This window comes from Sturnira hondurensis, unplaced genomic scaffold, assembly GCF_014824575.4.
Source record: "Sturnira hondurensis isolate 20B ecotype Veracruz unplaced genomic scaffold, ASM1482457v3 Scaffold0019003, whole genome shotgun sequence".
NCBI lineage: Eukaryota > Metazoa > Chordata > Mammalia > Chiroptera > Phyllostomidae > Sturnira > Sturnira hondurensis.
Window position 1 is genome coordinate 1 of NW_028091634.1, and position 1,156 is coordinate 1,156.

A 1,156-nucleotide genomic window follows, 5' to 3' on the forward strand; every position below is an offset into this window, starting at 1 on the left:
CATCTGTGGATGCGGGCTTTTCCTCAGTAATTACACCAAATATGTTAGCAGATTTTCTGTCAAAGAATAAAGTCATTTCGCTCTTTGGATGTGCAACACAGATGTTTTTCGCAGTTACTTTTGGGACCACAGAATGCTTCCTCTTGGCTGCAATGGCATATGATCGCTATGTGGCAATCTACAACCCTCTCCTGTACTCAGTGAGCATGTCACCCAGAGTCTATGTGCCACTCATCATTGCTTCCTATGCTGGTGGCATTTTGCATGCTTGTGTTCACACAATAGCCACTTTTAGCCTATCTTTCTGTGCCTCCAATGAAATCAGACATGTCTTTTGTGATGTTCCTCCTCTCCTTGCTATTGCCTGTTCTGACACTCACATAAATCAGCTTCTACTCTTCTACTTTGTGGGCACCGTTGAGATAGTCACTCTGCTGATTGTCCTGATCTCCTATGGTTTAATTCTCTGGGCCATTCTGAGGACACATTCTGCAGAGGGGAGGAGAAAAGTCTTCTCTACATGTGGCTCTCACTTAACAGGTGTGTCAATTTTTCATGGAACCATCCTCTTCATGTATGTGAGACCAAGTTCCAGCTACGCTTTGGACCATGACATGATAGTGTCAATATTTTACACCATTGTGATTCCCATGCTGAATCCAATCATCTACAGTTTTAGGAACAAAGATGTGAAAGAGGCTATGAAAAGAGTGTTTGGGAAAATTGTGTATGAATAAAGTATGTTTTCTCCCTATACATTAAATGTAAATAACATAAGAATTATATTTGTTCTTCTCTTATCAAGAACATAATAAATTTTTTGTTGTAGCATATTAGTGTCTTGTCATTTGTTTTACACCTTTTTCTTTGTAGATTATAGTGAATCTTCTGCCTGTTCAGTTTCTACACAGGCAGGAAAACTGTATCATCCATTTGTTTCATACATATTTTATTCTGAGAAACAGAACACACACACATATATATATATACATGTATGCTAATAGTGACTGCATTAATTTGTCACGTCTGATGTCACAGTGTACAATAGACTAGTTAGTGGTTTATACCACATAAATTTATTTCTCTGTGTTCTGTAATCTAGACGTCTGACATCAACTTAAAGCAGTTTGATTTCTTCTGAGGTTTTTCTCCTTGG

The 1,156-nt window shown here is 38.1% G+C and overlaps 1 protein-coding gene across 1 annotated transcript; it reads left to right on the forward strand.

The window, feature by feature from the left end:
• Positions 1 to 5: 5 nt before the first annotated feature.
• Positions 6 to 737, forward strand: LOC119004010 (olfactory receptor 5T2-like; the record flags this gene model as incomplete). Its single annotated transcript, XM_037070677.1, has 1 exon — positions 6 to 737. A coding segment is annotated over one exon (732 nt), but the record flags the coding sequence as incomplete, so codon positions are not given.
• Positions 738 to 1,156: the final 419 nt, after the last annotated feature.